Source organism: Heterocephalus glaber, unplaced genomic scaffold (genome assembly GCF_053883595.1).
Source record: "Heterocephalus glaber isolate CG9 unplaced genomic scaffold, H.glaber_assembly_v1.0 deba00001444, whole genome shotgun sequence".
NCBI classification, from domain to species: Eukaryota; Metazoa; Chordata; class Mammalia; order Rodentia; family Bathyergidae; genus Heterocephalus; species Heterocephalus glaber.
Window position 1 is genome coordinate 18,931,690 of NW_028258297.1, and position 23,110 is coordinate 18,954,799.

A 23,110-nucleotide genomic window follows, 5' to 3' on the forward strand; every position below is an offset into this window, starting at 1 on the left:
ACTTTGTCATCTGCAGCAGCACAGATGGGGCTGGAGATGATTACTACAGTGAGCTGGATACGCCAGACAGGAAAGACAAACAGCACACGTCACACTTCTATGTGGAAGCAAAAATGCTGATCGCCAAGAAGTAGAGACTCGAGTCGGGGTTAGCAGAGTGTGGGTAGGGGGTGGAGGAGACAGGGAAGGACAGACAGGGGGCCCAGGGCACAGGTGGACACCAGGACACCTTCTGCTGTCAGGAGCACAGAGAGAACTAGGGCTGCCAAGAGTTAACTGAACATGCAAAAGAACTCACAGGACTTTGAATATTTCTGACACAAAGAAATGATATGCATCTGAGGGGACAGCTATGCCCGATCTGATCACTACATGGTGCACACCCGGGTGAAAAGTCATACCACATCCCATAATAATCACCACATACTTATTAAAACTAAACATAGGATGGGTGTGTAGCACAATGATAGATTACGTGCCCAGCCTGTGCAAGGTCCTGGGCAGGATTCCCATCACTGGGGTGTGGGTAGGGGAACATGAACACACACACACACACACACACACACACACACACGGACACACACAGAGATAATGGGCCTGGAGATGAAAACTATGCATGAGAGGTACACAAGAGGATTATACACTGTATTTCAAAGGTAAAATACTTTATGAATTTAGAAGAAATCAACTATTTAAAAACTGGATGTTTTAATCTCTTATGTGACAGGTCCTGATAAATATCTGATGTATTCTGGCCCCACACCAAAGGAAGTCTGTAATTTTTACAATCAAGCAAACAAAATTATCTTCCTATTTTTCAGCAAATTATATGAACATAACTAGCTGAAAACTGTTAGGGACACAGAATCAACTAAATTGGAGACTGCCAGAAGTCAAACCAAAAGATTATGAACCCAATTAAACCCAAATTATGGATAATTCCAAGTTTTTAGAACAGTAAATTCAATAAAATAAAGTGGAAATAAGTTGAAATTGAAGAATGCATGACAAACTATTCAAATTACTTGGAAATAAAACATTTGAGTTTCTATATTAATTATAGTATTGTAAATGATTCTTTAAAATTTTTAGTTAAAATTAACAAACATTTTCAATTAATTCTTTCACCTATACATTTCCTTCATGCTCATTCAGGTAATTTTTATACCCAGAACAACTCCAGAAGTAGATTTTCCTCTCGCCGGCTCCCACCTGCGTATGCACAGGGTGGAAGTGCGTTGGCAGCACAGACACTAGGGCTGGATATGCACATGGCTGAGATGGCTTTTTACAAAAATAGGTATCCTGCAACTCCAAACTGGACCCTTTTTTCTTTTCTTTCTATGAGTTTCCCTAGCTTTAATTACTAGTGATCGGTTAATTTGATTTGGATATTTATAAATACAGCACAAATGCACAGCAGCACCTTAAGTTTTTTTAGCCAGCAAGTCAAGACTATTGCAATGCACAATGAACCAGACTGCTTGGGCCCCTGGGTTGGATCTCCAGCACTAGAAGACAGACAGACAGAGACACACACATGGAGATCAAACTTGTAAATCAGCATCTTCCTCATATAAGATAGTGTACTCAATAACACAGACTAGAAATAAAATTTAGTTGTATCATAAATCTTCAAATTACAGGTACATATTTTTTTTATTAAAAAAGCACATTTATTCAACTTCTATTATGCAGTTTGAGAGATAGATTTCCTCTGACTACTTTTAATACAGTTAATGAATATTAAAATGATTCATATCTTCAAAGCAGGGAAGATAAAATTAACTCAGACTAATTTAATAGCATATGTTGGTATTATCAGTCAGTGCTGGGGAGAGGGCATGCACCACCTCGTCTGGCTACATGTCTGTATTATCAAGGAATCTGAGTAATGGAGTTTTATTGTTGTTGTTGTTGTTGTTGTTGTTTTGTTGTTGTTTTGGTACTAGGGATCGAACTCGGGATCTTTTGCTTTCGAGGCAGGCAGCGGCACCACTGAGCTAAATCCCCGGCCCAAGTAATGGAGTTTTAGAGGAAGGTACAATTCATCAGGAAGTAGACATATTAAGACATAATCCAGCCAGGTGCGGTGTCACATGCCTGTAATCCTAGCTCTAAGGGAGACTGAGGCAGGAGTGCCATGAGTTTGAGGCCTGCCTGGGCTACATAGTGACTTCAAGGGCAGCCTAAACTACATAGTGAGACTCTGTCTACAAAAAAAAAAAAAGCATATAATCTAAACGCTTGCTGACCCATTTACTGGTGCTGTACATAAAACTATCATTAGAGAAATGAAAGTTCTACAAATTTCTTATTGTAATTAAATGTCAAAACAGTAATAAAAACACAGTTACCTTCATGAAAATAAATTCTCTTCTAAGATCTAGGATCTTTGAAAAAACAATGGCTTGAAGGATTAAAATCTCTGTAGCTTTAAGATAACAATTAAAAATGTACTCACCGGAAATTAAAGGTAATTCTGAAAGAAGAAAGAACATTCAGTTTGAATGTTAGGATTCTAAATTCACCCAGTACACTGACAGGTGAAAATGGGTAAAGAGGAAAGGTGGAATAAAAATGCAGGTGGTATCCTAAACTAAAAAGACATGTTAATTTAATATAAAACAAACTAATCCTTGCTTTCTGGGAAACATGATTTCGTATTATGATTATTAAAATGGTATGTTATAATAATGATACACTGGCAAGACATGGGACAAAATCAAAGTGGAAACCACTGTTATACTCCCTACAAGCTTTTACCTTCTCACAGGCTCTGTCTGTACGAGGGCAGCATCTAACATGGCTTTCATCCATAACTCCATTTCCTTTCCTGTATCAGTGCAGAAATAATAGGTCCGCATGTTTGGATGGGCTGCCTGATTAAAAACGACACGATCATTTTACCATAAAAATATGGGATTCTGTAAAAGAAAAAGAAAACAGGTAAGTGGTTTCTTATCCACTATCATGTTTCAAACCAAGTAGATTTGTCTTTTATATAAAATATAGAACTGACTTAAAAATATAACTATTTATCTTATAAAAGTTATAGTACATTTGTTTCCTAACTTTTAGTTATATGTACTTTAAAGTTAAAAAAAAGTGCTTGGGAATGAAAAGATGTTAGCAATGAAGTGCTCAGTGCTATCTGTCCTACCTACACACCTCAGGCAATTTTCAATTATTGCGATTTACTCCAGAGTAATGTTCCAGAGCAACCAGCAACAAAATTAATTGGAATGTACATGCTACAGCACTTTCCTCTCGTGTTAGCAATTTTCTCAGACCTTAAAAGGTACTGCTGTTAAAATATTTTGTAGAAACCTTACAGACACCTATACACAAACACAAAGGATTTAGAAATGATTCCAACATGGTATTTCCTATTAGTTTTCCTTTTTTAAGTTCCAGAGTTAAAATGAAATATCTTGGCTTGAGTTCAAGACAAAGAAGGAGTATATAACTAGTAAGTAGGTTTTTCTGTATGGTGAGTCAATCTGCCTCTCTTCAGAGAAACACAAGGAAACAAAGTACAGGGGATGGTGAGGAAGAGACTGCTACCCAGGTGTGGGTGCTGAGTGCCTATCTTCAGCCCTGGGCTGCCATGCATCCAGAGATGGAGAACAGCAGTAGCTATTGCAGAGCAGGAGAGGAACCTGAGGTCAGGCGCAAGGAAAGAGTCTTGATTTCCATTTTTTTTTTTTTTTTAAGAGACAGGGTCTCACAATGTAGCCCAGGTTGGCCTTAAACTCGCAGCAATCTTCCTCCTTCAGCCTCCTGAGTGCTGGGATTACAGGTGTGCGCCACCATGACTGGCCTTTGATTTCCATTTAAAAATGTCTGCGACAATTTCCATTAGGCATTCAAAGACAAAATAAAGGTTATTTTAGCCTAGACTGACGTAAAAGGAAGAGTATTTATTAGGCAGATAGTCTGCTAAATATAAAAGAGAAGAATGAATCTGGAACCACATAATTTATTCTAAGATCAGACTATCTGCTTTATGAACAATGTCAAATTAGCTTCTCGAAATCTTTTTTGGGCTACAGATACATTCAATAGACAGTTAAAATACGCAGTTAAGCCGGGGATTTAGTTCAGTGGCTCCACTGCCTGCCTTGCAAGCGCAAGGTCCCAAGTTCGATCCCTGGTACCAAAAAAAAAAAAAAAAAAAAAGCAGTTAAAATAACTGCATAACCAACAAATCTTATTTGACTATGTTAAGAGATAACCATAGGGGAACAACTCAAAAATAATTAAAACCAGCATAATGTCAATGGATGCTCCAAGTGGAGTTTCAAAAAGATGCATGAAGACCCCTATCCTATCTGTGATCAGTGGAAGGAACGGAGGATGGGTGTGAGAAGATTCAGTTCCGCCGGGACTCAGACACTAGCAGAGCCACCCACATTCGCCATCTGTCAAGCGGAAATATTTACTAGACAAAGCCTGGCTCGAAGTTCCACACCCCTGTTCAGTAACTGTCTATGAAGCTTCTACTCACCTTTTAGATGAGCAGTCACATTGGCGTCAACAGACCAGCTAATAAACCAGCTCAGCAGTTTGGAGCAAGCACCACAGAGACAGAATATGAAAACAGCAGTTACTATTCTTGTTACAGATAAAAGCAAATGAAAAATCTAAATCCATGCACAAAGACAGTGTTAATATTACACAGTTTTACTTGTGTGCTTTAGAAGTCACCAGTATTAAACTCTTATAGCACCTCCAAATATTTAATTGTTTTTCTAGTTTACCATTGTTTGACAAAATCGCTAGGCGTGGTGGTGTGCGCCTGCAATCCCAGCACTCTGGTTAAGGCAGGTAGATTTCAAGCTCAAACCTAGCCCGTGCAACTTAGCAAGAACCTGTCTCAAAATAAAAAATCAAAAAGGACTGGGCATGTGGCTCAGTATGAAGGCCCTGGGTTCCATCTCTTGTAAACACAAAAACAAAACAAAACTAAACTAAACAATAATAACTCAGAGGGATAAAAAAAGAGAGGGGACCAAAAAGCCTAAGTGGCCTCTAAATTTATTTTAGCCATAAAAACAGGGAATGCTGCAAAATGTGCAGCATGACTTTTGAAAACCAAATTTACCACCTTAGCATAGAAGTAGCCGCCTTCTTGACAGTGAGCCACAAATCGACAATATCAGAGATGAGTGGGTAACGTTAGTCTTGTGAGCAGATCTCAGGTCTGCTTGGTGAATGTAATGCTTTAATTTCAATATTCTCTGAAAAGTATCTGAAGACCATTACGTACTTTTACTTAACAATGTCTGCAATTATTGTGTGAGTTCATATTAAGCTGAAAAACACAGTTGTCCTTTATAATATCCTTCCCATAAATTATGGAAAATGAAAACATACAATAACCTTGAAAGAAAGTACAATAATCATGGGACATCTCTAGCTATAGTCATCAGTTATTAGTATTTGATCTGCTTTATCTAGACCCATCTGAAAGCACAAATTTAAAGACATCTGACCCCTGAATATTTTCAGCATGTACTCTGTAAAGGGACATTGTCCTATAAAAATCAACACATTTTAAATAGAAAGGGATCACTAACTGAAATATCTTTGTGTAATAATCTATGGATCAATCTCTTTTTAATCATGCAAATTTCAAACAGAATAAAACAGCAAGAGTATTTCTTTACCTTGAAAGCATATTTGCGATTAATGTGATCCTCGGAGGTAAGCAGAGCTATCTGAAAGCTAGGTAAAAGTATGCTTCCCAGGATACCTTCTTCTTTCTCATCTAAGAGAGAATTTAGTATCTGATTAGAAATTCAAATGTTCTCTTGAAGCAGAATAAATATTTTCAGAATTTAATTGGATCAAATTAAATGGTTCTTCTAGATAACTAAACTGTATTTATGGTTAGGTCGGTCTTTTAAAGATTTTTAAATGAGAATAACAAATGGATATTTCTTTGCTTCCAGTGAGCTTCCCTATTCTAAGCAAATAAAAAAAACCTGGCTCTACACATGAAGGATAATGCCGCTTAGACAAAAAGATCACATCTTTCTTTGGTTTCTGTGCTGTATCATACAAAACTCTTTTATATGAGATTGACTGAAAATATATTAGCATATATGTAAGTAATGGTGTAGAAACTCTAACATGTGTAACTTTGTTTTAGAGCTATAAGACAAATTAATAAGGCTGTACATAAGGCCGATGAACTCACCAATGAGGAAAACTATAAATAGGAAATAATTATTTTTATTATGCTTGCTGTGTTTTAAAAAAAATTATCACAAACGTTAACAGATTTTATTTCCCCATTTGTAGAAGATATAATGAAACTTCCAAAAGGGAAAAAGGTGCATTAAATAGAGGTTATTTCTAGAGTTTTTCTCATAACAATAAAACAAAATTTTGCTTTTACTATATTGTGCTCATTCAAGTACATTTCAGTAACAGAAAAAAATAATGAACAAAGAACATATTCATTCTAAAAGGCAAAAAAAAAAAAATTTGGAAAAGCAGTTGTCAATTATGGAGAACTTAACAATTTGAAAAAATAAGTCACATTCTAATTCTGAATCCAATTTTGTTTACATGAAAGCTATAATCAGAAGCAGCTTAAGAAGTCATCTTTAGTAAAAAATCATTTTGATCAAATATTTTCTACTATATCCCTTAATAAAAATGATCTTTCTTGGTCGGGGATTTAGCTTAGTGGCATAGTGCCTGCCTCGAAAGTGCAAGGTCCTGAGTTCAATCCCTGGTTTCAAAAAAAAAAAAAAAAAAAAATTCTAAAGCTGCTCAGAATAAGAGGCAGTGCTGCAAGAAGGTGATTTCCTTGGATTACTTGGAATTGCTTGTCAGTCTGACACTAACTAGCTGAGACCTTGGGCATAGTTTTAATGCTTAGTACACCAGTTTCATCATGTATAAAACTGGTAATAATAGGACTTAACTCAAAAGATTGTTGTAAGGGTTAAATGAGTTAATAAACATGAAGAACTCAGGACACAGTTAACATGTTAAATACAGTGGTACCTTGGTTTATGAACTCAATTCTCCCCACAACTGTGGTCGCTAATCAAACTGGATGAGAACTGAGTCAAATTTCCCCATAAGATCCAACACTGAATCTGACCATTGAATTTGATTCAGCTCTCGTCCAACTCAGTTTGTGACCAGAATCATGGACAGAATCAAGTTCATGAACCAAGAAACCATGTAAATATTGCCATTATTATACAAAATTAAACAGAAATACCAACTGTATAAAATCTTCATCTTTTGTCATTGGCCATCCTGAGTTTTTCACTAGATTTTTAACTGCTCCTCATCCTAACAATCTTGATAGCTCTTATCTCAAACCTACCCTAAGTACTGTCTTACTCTACCACCAGAATCCTCCCACACTACCAAGTAATGTTAAGTAGTGAATAACTTGCCATGGGTTAGCTGAGGCATCCTGGGGCTGGTGGTGGACTAAACTCAGGTCTCCATGCAAGTGCTCTTCTACTGAGCCACAGTGTCACCCCGTTTGAGGCCTTTCTGAGACTACACGACAACTTAGTCTCTATGCCATTCTTCTCCCCCTCTTCCCTGCTACAGCCAAGAATACTACTCCATGAGCCTACAACATATTAATCCCCAACACAGTGTGTTTCCTAGGAAACACAACCCAGGACAGGAGCCATAAGAATCTCAACATTTTACTGGATTCAAGTGACAGTTCAGATTCCTTATTTCTACTTCAAAGATGTTTGGATGAAAAATAAAAAACTGCAGCTGGATAAATATATTATTACTGATTATCATTTCCAATCTGGAATGCTTAATATTGTTTGTTACCTAGTCTCTTTTCTTCCATGTCAAGTGTCAGAATGTCTCTTTCCTAAAATATATATGCCTGATCCTATACATCTGATACTACTATTAGTCTTGCATTCAAGAAAGAATTACAGTTCATTAGAATGAAAAACAAATGCCCTTTGTTCTTTGATCTAACCTTTATGTTTTTATCTTTCTTCTAGGGATTGAACCCAGGACCTCTGCACTGTTCTACATCCCCAGCCCACCTTTCTTCCTCTCCCTCTCTCCCTCCCCCTGGCCCCCTTTCTGAGACAGGGTGTCACTAAGTTGGTAAATTGCCCAGGCTGGGCTTGAATTTGTGATCCTCCTCAGGCTCCCAGAGTGCTGGGATTACAGGTGTGCTCCACGGCTTGATCTAATTTTCAAACCTTAACTGTTTCTGGATCTTCAGATATAACCTTCATTCCAGCAATTTAATCCGTGTGTAGCTTTACAAACATAACAAGCACACTCATGCTCTGCCCATGGAAAGTCATCTGTTCGGATTACGTCCCTTCCCGATCTTTCTCTGTACAGGTGTGGCCAATACTTTTTCACATAACTGAGCACTTGCTTCGTCTAATCTGTGAGCTCCATGAGGACATGGGTATATTTTCTTCACTTTTGCATCCTACGACCTAATACGGTCTCTGGTGTATCAAGTGAGCTCACTGCCTTAGTTTAGGACATCCTCTCTACACTGTTAACTCCTAACCTGCCTCTCTGTTCCTTTCTTTCCCCTTTACCATCTACTGTCCAATAGCAGCTGGAGTGAGCTTTCAGAAATATAAATTAAAGCATATTAGTTCTTAGGTTTAAACACATACAACTGTTTCCTTGTGGCACTTAGGGTAGAACTCTGCCGGAGTCCATGGAGTCCTGACTGCGCTCTCTCTCCAGTCTGGCCCAAGCGTGTACACTCGCCTGGCAGTTCCTTGTTTGTTTCTCCTTCAACTTTCCAAACGCTAACTAAGAGCCTTGGCACTATTCACTCGCCCCGCCTGGCATGCTCTGCTTGCATACCTCCTCTCCCTGGTCACTCAGATCTGCTATCTAAAATACCTGCTCAGGGGCCGGGGATTTAGCTCAGTGGTTCCAGCGCCAGCCTCAAAAGCACAAGGTCCAGAGTTCGATCCCCGGTACCAAATAAATAAATAAATAAATAATAAAATACCTGCTCAGAGGTCTCATCTGAAAAGATCTTTCCTCCATGTGTACTTTTCATAATAAGACCATATTTTCCTAAAAGCATGTAGTATGGTTTTCTTTACTTATCTGAGCTAATTCACCATTTTCCTGAGATCCATACAAAGTAAGTTTCATGACAGATTTCTCACACTGCTAGTTTGAAATACGTGGAATGAAGCAGGTCCTGCTCAATAAATATCTGGTGACTGGGCTGGAGATTTAGCTCAGTGGCGCTGCACCTGCTTTGCAAGTGCAAGGTTCTGAGCTTGATCCCCAGTACAGCAAAAAAACCCCCAAAAAACCCCCACAAAAAACTACCCCACAAATATCTGGTGACTGAATCAAGCCCCACAGCAAGTTTTTTGGCAGACTGACTACAGAGTAATGCAGGTACTGTATGACCACGGGCTTATTGCATGCCTGCTGCGAGGCACAGCACAGTGGGAACCTGGGCTTCCACCTGGTGTCAGCTGCTGACCTATCATAAAAAGTAGCAAATCATTTATTTTCTGTGCCTATTTTCCATTTCTGTAAAATATGGACTGATGTGCCAAAAATTTCTGATAGCACACTTTGTATGTCAGGTGCCTTGGGAGACACTGAAGAAACGAATGGCTGTTGTCCTCAGCATACAAGAAGGGAATACCCAGGATGTGGGGGCAGAAACTTTCAATTAACAGGGCTAGGCCTGAAGCTCAAATGCCTGCTTCAAATCCCTGCTCTGCTTCTTGTCCAAGACCCCAGCCAAGCTATTTTGCCCCTCTGCCGTCAGTTCTGCTGTGCACCAGGACCGCACTGAGATAAGGGGCTGTGCAGTGACACCAAGCAGATCACCTACTAACGTGGTCAGCTCGGTGCCCGACACAGTAAACGTGCCAGAAACGCAAGCTGGTGCGATTGTCTCACTAAAACCCAGCAGCTTTTACTTAAATTCTGACATTTGCTGTTGAGGCAGTCTTAAAATCATCCCAGCACTCTGGGGAGCTAAGGAGCAGAACTGTGAGTTGGAGGCCAGTCTAGAACACAGTGGACACTGTGTCCAAACAAAAAAAGAAACAGAAAATTTAAAACTGTTTATCATACTTCTAATTAACTAAACAGCAGAAGTGAGTTAAATGATACTTTTTCTTTCTGTATTTTTTCCTTAGCATACTCCTCCTAGGTGGGAAACTAAGATTAATAAACCCACTGAAGGTAAAATGCAGGTAGCTGATGATAATAAAGAATCTCATTCACCATGGCTCCTCTGCTTATCTTTATATTTTTCAAATATTAAAAGTTTTTCTATTATGATAGAAGTGACATTCAGAAACAATAGTAAAATATAAGGAATTATGTTTTCTTTTGTTAACATTCAGAAAGTTTTAATTCCAGCACTCAGGAGACTGGGGCAGGAGGATAACAAAGGTGGGACCAGTCTGGGCTGCACAGCAAGTTCAAGGACAGCCTGAGCTACACAGAGATCCTGTCTCAAAAAAACAACGCCCACCCTCCATTTATATTATGAATTTAAAAACTGGAAAGAGCAAACATTTTCTTGTTTTAAACTGTGTCTATGAATGTTCTTACTGATAAAGAGGAAAGTACAAATTACAGGCTCAGGGATAATGCCTGAGTGACAACTCCTAACTTTCTCAAAGATTGGGAAAACTTTCAGGGAAAATTATAGAGTAAATCTGGCATTCAACTAAAGATAATACCACAATGGATGACTGACCAACATCGCTACGAGAAAATACAGTTTTATAGGTTTGGTTAATTCTGACTCTGCAGTACTTCTAAACCACAGTTTGCTGGAGAGTAAAATGATAGAAATAATTCCAGCATTTCCAAATTGTACAGGGTAATGTGTTATATTACTTCCAGAGATGACTGTAGAATTTTGCCACACATCTTTTGCGTAACTGAAAACTAAATTTTAGTATGGACTGCAAATGTGTACTAATAAAAATAGAAACAAAAAAATTAAATTTCAAACCTGTTCATTGGTTCCAAATCCTTTGTTATATTTTGTGATTCCTATTTCTAGATAAAAGTCATAAATTATTAATTATGAATTGACAGTCTAATTCTCCAGTGACAGTTTCCAACCAGATTATAAAGGTGGCAAGGAGAGATGGTTCAGATTCACGGTTCCATATCCCAGCTAGAGCAGATTTTGATGAAGTGCTGCCTAGGTTATCTTTTGCTGGCACATGGCCACTTGTGTTAACTGAGAAATCCTGGTCACACCTAGAGTCTTTTCTGGAGTTTCATTTAAAATGGTGTTAATCAGTCGAGTGCAGTGGCAAGGGCCTGTAGTCCCTACACTTTGGGAGGCAGAGATACTTGAGCCCAGGAGTTTGGAGCCAGTTGGGGCAAGTTAGTGAGACCCCATCTCTTTAAAAAAGGCATTTCTAGGGCCGGGGATTTAGTTCAGTGGTTCTGCCGCCTGCCTTGGAAGCGGAAGGTCCTGAGTTCGATCCCTGGTACCAAAAAAAAAAAAAAAATTGTTAACAAAAGGCATTTCTGCTATCCATGTAGGAGAATGAAGACTACTCTTCCATGCCCAAAATGATACCTGCATCCTCTTGCCAACATTAACAGTGTGGTGCACATCTCTCACACGACTTTCTCCATGTTTCAGGGAGAAGGTTACCACTGGTCTTACGAAAACAAAGTTTAATATAAATGTAATTTTTTAAAAATGTAATTTTTGTTTTTTATGTTTTATTCATTCCTGATACTCCCCACTCATTTGCTGGGGAGCAGAACTGGGCGTTCAGTGGAGCCACAGCTACTCCTGACAAAGCTGAAAGCCAAAAAGAACCTCCTCAAACTAAGGCTTGTATCTGTTGGCCACCACATTCAAAGACAGAATAACAGAGTGAAGATTCATGTGGTCTTTATGCAAAATAAATCAGAGTATGGGAACTAGACCAAAACTAGGACTAGTCTGTCTTATTTCATACCTCAATAACTTGGAATCATAGGTCAAAGAAGAATCAGAGGTCTTGGCATTACTTGTTAATAAAAGAGCAAAAATGGTAATTTTTTTCTTTAAAACAGTATACAACACATACCATATGCTGCGATTATAAAATAGCGCACTAGGAGAGTTTATGGTATACTCACCTCTGTAATAAAAGAGGCAAAGGTCAGCAAGCACGAACCAGCGTTTCTTCCATAGCTTCATGCCAGTACTGTCCTGTAGTAATATTTAAAGATATTTTTCATTTCAGATGATTAAAACCCATTTTCATTTAAAATACACTTTTAAAACAAGATGTCTTTAATATGTGTATAACATAACCTAACTAAAAGGTCAAACCAAATTTTAGGGTACAAAGTTTTAGTTAGAAAGAAGAAATAAATTCTGGTGTTCTGTTCCAAGGTACAGTGACTATAACTAATAACATATGGTATATTTCCAAAAAGCCAGACGAAAAGGCTTTGAGTATTTTTACCACAGAGAAATGATATGGCATGGAAGAGATAGCTATGTTTTCCATTTTGAACATTACACAATGTTTACATGTATGGAAACATTACATGGTACCCCATAAATATATGTAATTTTTATGCGTTGATTAAAGACAATTTAGTGGCAGTTTCTAAGGCCATGGATTGAGATGTTCTTCCCAAGAAGAATATGTTGAAGTGGTCTGACTGGGTTTCACATTTGTGAGCAATTTGGAATTTACTCCCCTGAACACACAGGCCTGCCAGGATGCAGTACTGGAACCAGCAGTGGCGTGTGCATGCTGGGGAGCTGGACTTAATTTTAACACAAATTACTTTCCTCTATGCAATAAAGCAAAACCACAAGAGAAAAATTAAACAGACACTCCAAAATGCAAAATTGAGGCCAGTTTGGATGAGAATTGATTAATATTTCTTAATTTATTTCTAGTGGTGACAATCACCTACTGTGGCTTTGGAACAATTGAAATTAGTGTCGGTTAAAAACAGTCCCTGAATGTAAAAGATTTGTCCTTAAAATTACAGCTTCCTTGGTCCAGAAGGAAGACACTAAAACAAAACAAAATGGAAATGAAATGGTATATGGTTTGAGTTATATTTACATTTTTACAATAACATGTAAGTAATAAAATAAACACTTAAGCTAGAGAACTAGTTAGTAACACTTGTAATACTATATTAGCCAAAGGATCAAGAAACTTGAATGGTCCCAGCAATTGGGAGGATAAGGCAGTAGGACTTTGAGTTCAAGATTGGCCTGGACTATATTTATATGAGACCCTGTCTCAAAAAACCAAACCCCTCTCCCTCCTAAAAATAGAAAGAAAGAAAGAAAGAAAGAAAGAAAGAAAGATCAAGCCAAAAGAACAAGTAACATATCAATTAAGAATAAGAACTACTTTTAAAAAGGAGCCGGGGATTTAGCTCAGTGGTTCCAGCACCTGCCTCGCAAGTGCAAGGTCCCGAGTTTGAGGCCCGGTACCAAAAAAAAAAAAAAAAAAAGGAGCCCTATTACAGTATATTAAACTCAGTATTACACTTAACTATTTGAACATTCTCAATTACTGAAAGACTAGTTAAAAATGAATATAGAGATTCTTCTCTTATAAACTAAACTTGCAAAAATCTTTTAGGTTGGATAAATTAAAAGACAGTTAAAATATAACAATAACAAATATAAAAACAATCTGCTGTCCAAGTTACTAATCCAATCAACTCAGTGAGAAACTGGTAAAATTAATTTACTTCAATTGGGAATTCTCTGGATTTTAAGATGGTCCTCTTCCAATACATTAGTTTAGCTGCCACCCAACTTTCAGGTGAACAATCTCTAATAAACATTCCATAGCAAATTGAGTTTCAATGAATCAAAATAATTAGGTCCACTGAAAGCAATCAATAGTATTTTAACAGAATAGATTAGCATCATCAATCAATTTATCTTTATTTTAGTTGACACATGGTACTTCTACATTTTTATGGGCTACGCATTTCAACACATGTATGCAATGAACATGATCAAACCAGAGTAGTTGGCATATCTATCGCCTCAGACATGTATCATTCAAGAAACTAATGTTTAACTTGCTTTGCATTAACTGCATATATTTACAGGAAGAGAGAACAGACAGACTCAGCCTTGGATGTTAAGTATATCTCAATTATCTGGCAGTCGCTTATCTGATACCCAGCTGTAAATGGGAAAGTAAACAATCTCAAAGCAATAAAAAGGATGCCAAAGTCCAAGGGGGTAATGTACATGCATGTTCACTAATTCCAAAACTAATGACAAGCATCCAAAAGAGCATGGTTATCAAGCTTCCCAGATAGTACAATATAAACCCTAGCTATCAAGGTGTCTGACAGTGAACCATGTTTGAGCAAACAAATGAGAAAAGAAAAAAAGACAAATAGCACAAAAACTTCAGAAGAGAGAATACAGAACCAAAACTTTGAAAGGAGTCATAAAAATCTCAATATATTATCAGATTTCAAATAAGATAATGTTAGCACAGTATTCCTAAGATGCAGAATATATTTAATTTTAAATCTAAAAATACATATAACAAACATAGCCCAACGATCTCTGTTCTGTCTAACATTCACTCCCTTTTCTGTCTTTACTGTTTTTCTGACATTCTTCAGGGGTAACAAAAGTCAAATATGGGTGGCTGCTCTACAGTTCCTTCTCTATTTCATGTAAGTTTATATAACTGTCTTAGCAACATTCAGTCCAAAAGGCTTCTGCTGATTCTGCCCTTTGCTTCACATTAAATGAAAGAGAAAGAAATACCTGTTTATAAAGCCAACCTCGTCTGACCACAGGTGCATTAGGATTCCTTTTAATTGAATTTGACCTCTTTCCAAAATTATGCACTTTTTTTGAAGACCGTGAAGTCTAAACAGAAAAGAGCATGACAGAAAATGTGGTATTAATGTTCAGAGAATTGACCTGATTGATAGTTTTTATAACTTATCTTTTTTCATAAATTATTATAATCCACTTTTGCTGGCTGAGTTGTTTCAAGTCTAAGAACACTATACAAAGAATTCTCCCCCCAGGATATTACAAAGAGATCATAGATTTTAGAACCCTTTAAAATCTGGATATACAATTTTTAAAAGACACAGTATGTAGCAGTATTTTGTCCTATCTGCTATATAAAATGAATAGACTGAGTAAAAACTGGTAACAAATTAAAAATAAACCAAATGGTAGAACTTTTTGCCTTATATCTGCACTTAATAGTGTTTTAATTAAAGAAGGTTAACAGCATTAAGTCAAGGAGAACTACTCAGATATTCAATATAAACAAACATATCACATCAAGTCAAAGCAAGGCTGGAAGAATCCACTTAATATCGTACAGTGTTATTCTCTTTGTAGACAACTCTGAATTTAAATGATGTCCAACAGATGATGTCTTCTCTTTAAAGCACACACAAGGACAGACAATCTTTTAAAATACTGTCATACTTAGCATGAAGATTTGTTTTGGCAGGAATGGTAGTGGTAATCAACAAACATAAAAACAATGAAGCTGACTTTGAGTTTCTCTATAAAATGAGACGTAAATAATATCAAATTTTTTTTACTTTTCAACTTATTTCAAATCTTTGAAAAGCCAGTATATATATATTTTTTTGATGACGTTTCCGTTATTATGTAACAGAATTGAAGGCCTAATGTCAACATTTTTCCTAAATTACTTTTAAACAGATAATGCTTAGGTACAGTATAAAACTCAATGGGATGGAAAGATAAACAAGGGCCTGTCTACTCCTCAGGCCCGGCCCCCGGCACCCAGCATTCTGGCACTTGTGAATAGCCAACATCGCCGTGCGTATGTGCATGTCTGTCCATCTAAAAGCACTGTTCTCATAGTTATGCAATATCATACTTTTCTCACCTGACTGCATATACAAAACTCAGTTTTCCATTCCACTCTTTGTTGGAGCTCACTAGATAAGAGAATACCTATCTGCCTACGCTTCTGTCAACATGCTCTGCTGTAAAACTTTCTGACCTCTGTAAATCTTGTAGGTGGAAATGGCGTCTTTCCTTGTTGTAACTCATTTTTCTTATTATGAATGAGTCTGAGAATCTTTTTCATGTATTTAAAGAGTAAATTCCATTTCCTTTACTGAGAATTTATTTTATATAATTTGCCTATCTTAAAACTGTGTCATAAGCCTTTTTCTTATTGATTTATAGCAGTTCTTTAATTTTAAAGGAATGACTCCTTGTTATATTGAGGATATTCTACATGAATGATAATTATATGTGGTTCAATTTCTCATTATTTTGTATTACTACTTCTGAGTTTTATGAAATATTTCTAAAGCCCATCTACACTGAGCAGCTGCTGCTTCATATTTGCAATCATACATTGTTTTTTCTAACCTTCCATAAGATTGTTTTTAATATTTCAACAACTGATTCATCTGGAAAATTTTGGGTATAAATTAGAAGCACAGGTCCAACTTTCTCTCTAGACAATGACTTAGTGGCCCTCAACCTATTTATCCTATCATTTCTCTAGACATTAATTTAAAAACATTAAGCACTGTGTTCAGTTATACTGTTTGCTATCTTATGCTACTAATGTATTAATGTTATTTGAAAATTTATTTACACGCAATATTCTACAAAATTTTATTTTAAACATCTCAACAGGCACTTAAATGTTATTATAGTTGTCTATTATCCATTTTCTTCCAATAATCATCATTTATTATTACAATTGTTTTACTACTATAAAATACATGTTTCCTACATCTAGGCTTTCTTATCATCAGAAAATCTTATTTCTAGGTTACTAAATTTATCTTCCCTTTAAAACAAGCTAGTTCAATAAAGTGCCCACTGTCTCATGCAAACACCAGTATTTGCAAAATTATCAAAATATGAACCATGTACTTAGAGTCTTTAAGTTACAATCGTTATTACTTTAAATTTTAAGCAATTGCTCCTTAAATCAATTATTTCTAATGTAACTAAATCCATGTAATAATAAAAATGTGATGATTTTTCTATAATTCTAAGTCTATTATGAGTAATAACAATAGATACTAGCTGCCACTTATCAATAATTAACAATAAGCAAAATAACTTACTCGTCCTACAGGGCTCAATGGATGTACTGCATAATCTGACACCATGTTATGGTTAGAAGCTTCATTTATCATACTTATAGGTCGTTCCTTCTTTTCTTCAGATGTCATTGTTGCAACAGTTCTAAAAATATAATACATGAAATGCTAGGAGTTGCTATATTTAAACTTTTATTTTAGTAATGCTTCCCTATAGATAACTATGCAGATGTTCTTTTTTCTTTCAAAAGAATTAGATATGAGTTACTATAAAGTAATATTTACAACTACTTTAAGCATTGAGAACATTTCAGTCCTAGCTAGGCGTGGTGGCACACACCTGTAATCCCAGTATTCAAGGGTCATGTTTAATAGCATTCCCATAGGTATTCTACTTGGCCATCTAACTGGAAAACTAAAAATGAATTAAAAGGGGTAAGGAATGTAGCTCAATAGTACAGTGTATGATCAGCATGCACGAGGCCCTAGGTTAAATCCTCAATATCAAAAAAGAATTACAAGATCAACTATTCTAATATTTAAAATATCAGATTAATATTTGTGAATAGCTTTACAATTTATAAGACATTTTCATCCTTTAATCTCAGCTACTTGTGAGGCTGAAGCAGGAGGTTTGAAGGTTCAAGGTAACTGTGGACAATTTAGGGAGACCCTGTCTCAAAATAAAAAATAAATAGGGCTAGGTATGTAGCTCAGTGGTACAGCGCCCCTGTGTTCAATCTCTACTACTGCAAAAATAAAAACATCAGATCTCTTTCACTGGATGACTATAAAAATCCTGGGGGCTGGGGGGATCCTGGGAAATGGTAATTAGAACTATCCCAAATTTAAGGATAAGAAAAGTGAATTCAAATTAATTTAGTAATGTGACCAAGTTTATAGTTTCTCTAACTTGTATCCTGGGTTTGAGAGCTTATTTCCTTTGTTTCAACTCTCACAAAAATTAGCTTCGGAAATGATATTCCTCATGAAAACAAATTTTTTTTTCCCCATTAAGTTTATTGGTACATTTTCGGTATAAAATACAGTTACATACATCACTGGGATCTTGTACCATTACATGAGTATCTTGGTTCTTATTTTTTTCCCCTTCCCTTCCCCTCCCTTCACCCCCTCCACCTTTCCCTATTTGCAAAGACTTTGTTTCCATTTTTTCCCTTTTCTCATATTTTTTCTTTTCCCTTTTTTCCTTTCCCCTACCCCTCCCACTTCCCCTGCACCTTTAGACCTTTTCTTCCTGTTACACAATATCAATTATACATTTTTAAAATTACAATATCAAGGTCTAGGAGACATTACCACAGATTTTACAGAATTTAAAAGGATATAGAAAGCATATTTCAAAAATCTGTTTTGAAATAAATTTGACAACTTCTAAGAAGTACCTTGGAAGACAAATTCATGAAACTAACTCTGGAGGAAATATAAAATTTGAATAGCACCTATTAAAGAAAGTATATTCCTAGCTTGAAAACCTACCTATATGACAACAGCAGGCTCATATACATTTTAACTGATAAATTATATCAATTAAAGCAAAAAAAAGAAGGAACACTTCTCCCCTCATTTTAGGAAATCAACATTGTGCTAATCCTAAAACTGGATAAAGATAATAGAAGAAAAAAGTATGAACATAGATAGAAATTTGGAAAACAAATTTTTTAAAGTCACATTTCTATGTGATTTCCCAGTGAACAGCTGGCATTCTGTTATACTTGACTGCAATGTCCAGACAAGAAAACTATTAAATTGCATTACATTAAATGTGGATTACTGCAATTTCAACAAAAACATCATTTTAAACAGTCATTCCATGAAACTACTTACTGTTCATTCACCACAAAAATACAATTGTCCTGCGAGGGCTGTCCTGTGACTGGGTGTTTGCAGGTCACTTTCCTTTCATTATGGCTGAAAGAATAAATAAAAAGAGAACATGTAGCATCACAAATGCTTTTCTAATACTGTGAAAGCAAAACACACATTTCTTTATTGCAACATTGAAGTTATGAAACAAAGGAGAGGAAATTCAAACCAACAACTTGATGAGGTTCCTAGGGCACCTCCTTTTACTGTCCGATGTGGGTGTATTTGTGTGAATGCTTACAGCTTTACAATGGCACTAAACTCACTCCTACTTCCTCAGAGCTATTGCTTTCTTCTCGCTATTTTATTAACAAAGGTGTGTTGATTTGGTTCACAATAAGTGTATTTTACATTTCATAGGTGGGCCTGAAAAATAAGTTTGAGTTTCTAGCTATCGCCATCATTTTATGGCCCCATTTGGGTGCACTAAATACCTGACAAATTTGTCCAAATTCATATATGGAAAAATGTATCTAACAGTACTGGGGCACCAGTGCATTAAAAAATGGAAGGTATCCTGGGAAAACAATGATTCTCATCAATCTGTTTACAAAAGGATCTTCATATGAATAAATGTAGAAACATGAAGAATCTTTGTTATGTTTATTTTAAAACATCCTTGCTATGCTTACTAAAATAATACTTGCTATGTTTACTTCAAATTAAAGAATGACTATTTTGGAGAATAATACCTTTGTCTAGGAAATATTCTTTTATTGGTACATTTTAGGTATATAGTATGTTTACATTTATCATTGGGTGTTTGTACCTGTACATGACGTATCTCAGTTCTTATTTTTTCCCCCATTACCTGTGTGTCCTTCACCCCCTCCATCCTTCCCTATTTACTTAGATTTCATTTCCATTTTTTTCTTTTCTCATAATTTTTCCTTTCCCTTCTTCCCTTTCCCCTTCCCCTCCCATCGCCCCTACACCTTTGGACCTTTTCCTATTTCAAATTATCAACTATTCATTTTAATCATTTTAATCCTTATTTACACTTTCAGTTTCTCACACTAGAGAAACTATTCGGTATTTACACATGTGTGTCCTATTTATTTCACTTAAGAGTATGGCCTCAATATGCACCCATTTAGCTATAAATGTCTCTAGTTTCTCGTTCTTTACGGCTGAGTAGTGCTCCATTTTATAAAAAAAAACACATCTTTATCCAGTTTCTAGTTGATGGGCACTTGGGCTGTTCCCAAGCTTTAGCTATTACAAACTGTGCCGCTATAAACGTGGGTGCACATATATCACTGTGGTATGGTTCTTTTAATTCTTTTGGGAAGATCCCCAGCAGGGGAATAGCTGGGTTCTTTGAGGTAACTCCATAATGATTCCCACAGTGGTTGCACCAGTCTACACTCCCACCAACAATGGAGAAGGGTTAGGAAATATTCTTTTTATGTTGAGTGATAAGATTAGATTTGTCACTGTTTTCTTGAAATGAGAGAAGAAAAAAGATTAAGTAAAAATATTAAATGCCCCAAATTATGCAATGTTGGTAAATTATATACACGGTTACCTATAAATTAATAATTTTTCATTAGGTCACATTCCATAAAGCAACCTCAGTGTGCCTGACCTTAGAAAATGTGCTTTGCTTATGGAGAAAGTGGTCAGGCTGTAACCTGAATGTCCCTACTTTGTTACTCTCAAGAGCCCCTTCTGTAGGCTCTGTACCGCAGCAAGTCGGCACCCACATGTGTAAGCTCTTTGGTAAACGCTTCGGTTTTTCCCTGTCCTGACTTCCTTTTAACTGGTAGCTTAGTATGCTGAAATCTTATCCTTTAAACAAAATTAAAACCATATAAAAGGTACAGATATAATTTTTAAAAATTACATATTGAGTATTGGAGCACAGAATGATTCATGGGATACAGTATGTTTCTGTTATTCTTTAATTGGTCAAACACACACAGGACTACTAAAAATTACCTGGCTCCCGTGCTTTTGTCTGTCTAAAGAGTGATTTAATAGGTACTAAAAACTGCTGAGTTTGGATATCTGTGGTACTGTTTTCAGTACATAAAAAGTATGCAAATCATTTTCTTACATGCTCAATTAAAAAAGCGTAACAGTGTTAAGGCTTCATGTGGGGTAAGAGTTTATGTAATGAACAGTAAGTAGATAACTGAGAAACACAGCAGAGCCTCTGGAGCTAAATGACAAATGCTTAAGCACTCAAACTGGAGGACTACACAGGGAGGGTGTCTTTCATTAGCGCAGAGAGCACCTGGGGAGGGAGCAGTAGCATGGGGAAGGGACTGGACACCTTGGCAAGAAGGGAGGCCCAGCTGGTTCTGAGGCCAAGGAGGAGCCTTACAGAGCTAGAGTCCAGTGAATGGGAGACAAACAGAAATATATAATTTTTAAATAAAAACCAATATTGCAAAAAGAAAAGAAAAACCCCTTATTTACTGCATTATTTCCCTATACTGTGTCATTTTTCCTGACAGGAATACGGGAAATTCCAACTCAAATGTTCTGAAGCTGTGAATCCTAACCAAGGCTCTGGGATGGTACAGGACTACAGTATGGTACTGTCTGACCTTTTGTGCACCAGGCAGATTTGGGCACCGGCAGGGCAGATGTGGGGCATTGGACACATTTAAACAAGGAATGAGCTGGGTGTGGTAGACACGCCTGTAACTCCTGCACTCTCAGATGCTGAGGCAGGACGATGCCAGTTCGACCACAGCCTGGGCAATTTAGCAACTTAGAGAGACCCTGTCTCAAAATAAAAAATAAAATGGGCTGAGGATATAGCTGAGTAAGAAGACCTGGGTTCAATTCCCAGTATTGGTGAAAAAAAAAAAAAAGCCCAAATATTCTTTTTCTCAAAAGTAAATCCTATGGGGCTGGGGATTTAGCTCAGTGGTTTCGCCACCTGCTGCACAAGCGCAAGAACCTGCGTTCCATCCCCGGTACCAAAAAAAAAAAAGTAAATCCTACTTCAATGAAACTGACATTTTCAGTGTCCAAGCACTATATATCCTATCTATGAATGATGGGATCCCGCTCTGTAATTCATTCTGTCTATCTATCTATGAATGAATTACGGAGTCTGGCTCTATAATTCACACTGGCCTTGAACTCAGTATGTAGCCCAAGATGGCCTCAAACTTGTGGCAATCCTCCTGCCTCAGCCTCCAAAGTGTTGTGATTACAAGCATGTGCCACCATGCCCAGCCTCAGCACTTTTAAAATCAAAATGTCTTAAAGTAAAAGAAATAAATTTAAAAATCTTCAGATTCTGCCTTGGTTAAAAGACCATTAATTAAAAGAAATACACCAACAAAACAAAAATCATAGTATGGTTCTCTAATCATTACATCAAAAGTGAATTAAAAGTATGACAAACCAAAATGTCAACTCCAGTTTTAACTGCTCAAAGAAAGAGATTTTCCATTACCTGATAGGACTGTCAGTCCTCTCTGCTCATGCTGCATAAATGTGTTTTTATGCACACTTCTGTATACTTTAGAATTTATTTTAAATTTAAAAATCACTCTCTTTGTCATGTTAGCATTTACACTGCATTTTTACACTCATGATGCATTTTAAAGTACTGCAATGGCAAAGGGCAAACGTATTTCTAAATCATTCAGTGAACCGAAGAATGAGTTGAACAAACAGTGAGTGCCAATAAATGAAATTTCCATGGAGCCAGCCCTGTTAATAAGTGGAATTCTTTTAACAGAGTCAGCTCTTGACGCTGGGGAGGCAGCTGGCCTGCTGCTTGGTCTTGGCCGCATCCAAGACCGCATTCGTACCTGGTAAAGAGGTGGGCGGGGGCTCATGATTCCCAGCTTTCAATTCTACCAAGATCTGCCCCCTGCATTATGTACAAGTCATACATTTTCATTCTATACTTGCCACACTTCTCTGTAGTTAACTAGGTTTTGTTTTTAATTCAAAAATTTTTTTTTCTCTTGAAGGGCTTCAAAATTCTCATCAAGAATACCATCAACCACCGTTGTGAGCCAAATAAACCTCTTTTAAAGAATACCATCAGTTTTGCTGCAAATGTGTTCACTAGGAAATGTTCCAAGGTGACGCACATATTAAAGAACAATGTGAGCATTGTACAAATCGTGTTTGCTGATGAATTAGTTTGTGTGTGAGAAACACCAGGTGAATGCAG

At 36.7% G+C, this 23,110-nt stretch overlaps 1 protein-coding gene across 26 annotated transcripts in view; it reads right to left on the reverse strand.

Moving 5' to 3' along the window:
* The window catches only part of Plekha5 (pleckstrin homology domain containing A5), a 231,805-nt gene that overhangs the window by 71,038 nt on the left and 137,657 nt on the right, over positions 1 to 23,110 (reverse strand). For 14 of the 26 annotated variants that reach the window (XM_087213503.1, XM_087213497.1, XM_087213498.1 and 11 more), the window contains 7 exons: positions 18,922 to 19,005; positions 17,098 to 17,218; positions 14,774 to 14,878; positions 12,133 to 12,205; positions 5,673 to 5,773; positions 2,767 to 2,882; positions 2,465 to 2,482 (listed from right to left, as the gene is read on the reverse strand). In XM_087213503.1, coding sequence (XP_087069629.1) covers positions 2,465 to 2,482; positions 2,767 to 2,882; positions 5,673 to 5,773; positions 12,133 to 12,205; positions 14,774 to 14,878; positions 17,098 to 17,218; positions 18,922 to 19,005 — 618 coding nt within the window. Of the gene's footprint in view, positions 1 to 2,464; positions 2,483 to 2,766; positions 2,928 to 4,510; positions 5,650 to 5,672; positions 5,774 to 12,132; positions 12,206 to 14,773; positions 14,879 to 17,097; positions 17,219 to 18,921; positions 19,006 to 23,110 lie in introns of those variants that run through there. The other 12 variants (XM_004845798.3, XM_087213499.1, XM_021259124.2 and 9 more) reach the window with 4 other exon arrangements.